We start from the raw sequence: 2,928 nt of genomic DNA, 5'->3' as shown, positions 1-2,928 counted from the left end.
TTCAATAATTTACACACGCTTTACATTTACCCTTTGTCACTCTTTTAAACCCACTGTGGTTCTCACAGAGTTTAATGAAGGTTGTTTGTCTTAGGTAACCTCCAGCATACCATAGTGTCATATACAAGAAACACTAGGAAGTTGATCAGAGATCTCATTGATGAACAGCAGAAAGTCTCGGAATTTCTCTCAAGTCAGGTATTCTAACATTTCCAAACTTCCATATCCTCTTCTGCATTCTTCAACATATTGCTTTGATTTCTTTTTCTAGATAATCGAGCTTATGGCCAAAGTAAACACACTCAGTTCAGATGTGCAGAGAAGCAACAGTGACATCTTTTCCGTAAAGCCAATGGAGTCCCACGGTGAGATGATTAACATGCTGTCAAATATTTATCATTTACATATCCTCATAGTGAATTCCCTTTCATTCCACAGGGAAAGACTGTAGTGACATCCAAGAGACGCTAGGTGCCGTTTCTCCAAAAATCCCTAGTGGAATTTATATAATTCAGCCAGAAAACACAGATGTTTCCTTTGAGGAAAGTACCTTCTTTTAGTTTTGTTTAAAAGCTTCCAACCACAGTTATTTTAATCTAAAAGCAAATCAAACATGGTTTTAGGTTTACACATGATGAATTAAGCATCTTAAACAGGTGTTCTGTGAGATGGATTACATGGAGGGTGGATGGACAGTAATACAGAGAAGGACGGATGGTCTCACTGACTTCAAACGAATGTGGTCACAGTACTTGGATGGATTTGGACACTTGCCAGGTAGGCTACCATTAGTCAGTTAATGGGAAAGTTCACCCAAAATTTTTAATTCTGTCATCATTTATCCACCCTTGTTGTTCCAAACCTGTATAAGTTTCTTTCTTCTGTTGAATGCAAAAGAAGATATATTTTTTAGAATGTTAGTAGTTACCAGCAACTGTTTGGTTATCAACTTTCTTCAAAATATCTTCTGTCTTCAACAGAAGAAGGAAACTCATACAGGTTTCAGTCATACAGTTAATGTCTTAATAAAAAACGGGTATTGAATTTATCTGTGTCTCTGAAGGTGAACACTGGTTGGGTTTGAGACAAATCTTCAATATTGTCAATCAAAGAAACACATGCTTCCAGCTGCATGTGTCTCTGGTCTCGCAAGATGACACCACCACCTATGCTTCATACGACAATTTCTGGCTTGAAGATGAAACCAAATTCTTTGCAATACACCTTGGCAGATATGCTGGTAGTGCAGGTCAGCCAATAGCAAATATTATTCCCAATAACACTGCTTTTTTCTTCAAAAAAGCATGGGAAATGCAAATAATGTCCACATATTCCATGTGGGCCTGCTGATGATTAATTTATGAGTTGCACAGTCTAGAAATCTACTGACAAGTTACATTAAATATGCAATCTATCACAGTTTCTCTTTCTTATTCTCTTTCACTTTCCTGCAGGTGATGCTTTTCGAGGGTATGACCAAGAGCAGAATCAAGACACGGCCCCTTTCAGTACCTCTGACGTTGACAACGACGGTTGTTCTCCATTCTGCACTTTTGCTGATAAAGCTGTTGAGAGCTGCAGTGTGAACCAGAACAACACAGGATGGTGGTTTAACCAGTGTGGCAAGGCAAATTTGAATGGCTCACCATTGGACCAAGATCTCTCCACCCAGTCACATATCCACTGGGACACCTGGACCAAAAATGGCACGCTTGTCAAAATCAAATCAGTGACTATGAAAATCAGAAGAGTTGAGATCCCAAATTTAAAATAAATCGCTGAAGCTTCTGAAGCTTTTGCATTAAAGTGGAACAACTTATCATCTGGAGTCACTAAAAACTTGCATTTATGTCTGTGAGCTTTTCTAAAAAAGCAATTTTGGCATTGTGATTTAGTCCACCATGCTTTTTAATCCCGGGTCACAGCCCAAAATATTCATATTATTGTTTCAATATGAATATTTCATCTATTATTGTTATGAATAAAGGGAATTGTGTCATTACTAAAATGTTTTATTTACATGGAACCATGCTAGATTAAACCAAATAATTCAGTCTGAAAGAAACTGTCAAACTATGTGATGGAAATATTTTGTGTAATGGCCTCAGAAGGAGTCAAAAGGGTGTGTTCAACATAGAATGTTCAGAAAAGTGCAGACTAAGAATGCTCAGATCAAAGACCATGTCCCTATGATTAAATAATCCATACTTACCTAAAAAGTGCTTAAAACAGTAGAACTAACAGTCATATGACAAACCAATGACCAGATCAGTATAACCAATTACAGTGAAGAAGACTTGAGTGACATTGATTTTTACTCAACTACTAGGTATAAATGTTCATGCATCCTTCTGTTCAGGGAGTCTCTCTTGGTTGTTGTGACCAGTGGGCTCCCGGCCGTGAATAAAACTTTCATTCCTGCAAAGAGCAACTTGGGAGTCGTGTCTGGTATATGCTGCGCAGCTGAAGAATAGAAGTACTAAAGATTCTACGCTCAAAAGACCACCGCAAAGACAGTGATAGTGTTGGAAAACTAGAGCTGTCCTCGGGCTGAGGTAACAGCGTACAGCTGAGAAGGGCGGTGAGAGTGTATAGATGCTAAAGACCTGTATGCATATGTGTGATTGAGGTAGTGATAGTAGCTTCTTGACGGGACGCCGTCACCATACTTCAGGGAAGTATTGGATTATATTGTAAGTATTCAAGGAATTCAGGGAATTAGCTCGATACTCTAGTTCTTTGTATTGTATTATAAGTATTCGGGGAATTCAGGGAATTAGCCCGAGATACTGTAGTTACTATATTAACAACTGTAGTTGTTTGAGTTGTCCGTGGTGAAGTCAGAGTAATATTGGGAATTTCCACGACAACTATCTCAATTGAGTGTTTGCATGAGATTTTACTCAAAGCCTGTTTCCTCCATTTTCA

At 38.4% G+C, this 2,928-nt stretch overlaps 1 protein-coding gene across 1 annotated transcript in view; it reads left to right on the top strand.

The window, feature by feature from the left end:
* Positions 1–2,463, top strand: part of LOC107681099 (angiopoietin-related protein 5) — a 3,359-nt gene extending 896 nt beyond the window's left edge. The window contains exons 3-8 of the mRNA XM_016477258.1: positions 95–198; positions 272–365; positions 439–542; positions 657–777; positions 1,064–1,249; positions 1,455–2,463. Coding sequence (XP_016332744.1) covers positions 95–198; positions 272–365; positions 439–542; positions 657–777; positions 1,064–1,249; positions 1,455–1,774 — 929 coding nt within the window. The 3' untranslated portion in view covers positions 1,775–2,463. The remainder of the gene's footprint in view (positions 1–94; positions 199–271; positions 366–438; positions 543–656; positions 778–1,063; positions 1,250–1,454) is intronic.
* Positions 2,464–2,928: the final 465 nt, after the last annotated feature.

Source organism: Sinocyclocheilus anshuiensis, unplaced genomic scaffold, assembly GCF_001515605.1.
Source record: "Sinocyclocheilus anshuiensis isolate Anshui unplaced genomic scaffold, SAMN03320099.WGS_v1.1 scaffold412, whole genome shotgun sequence".
NCBI classification, from domain to species: Eukaryota; Metazoa; Chordata; class Actinopteri; order Cypriniformes; family Cyprinidae; genus Sinocyclocheilus; species Sinocyclocheilus anshuiensis.
The sequence above is the reverse complement of the archived record's forward strand: the minus strand, read 5'-3'. Positions and strand labels throughout refer to the sequence as shown.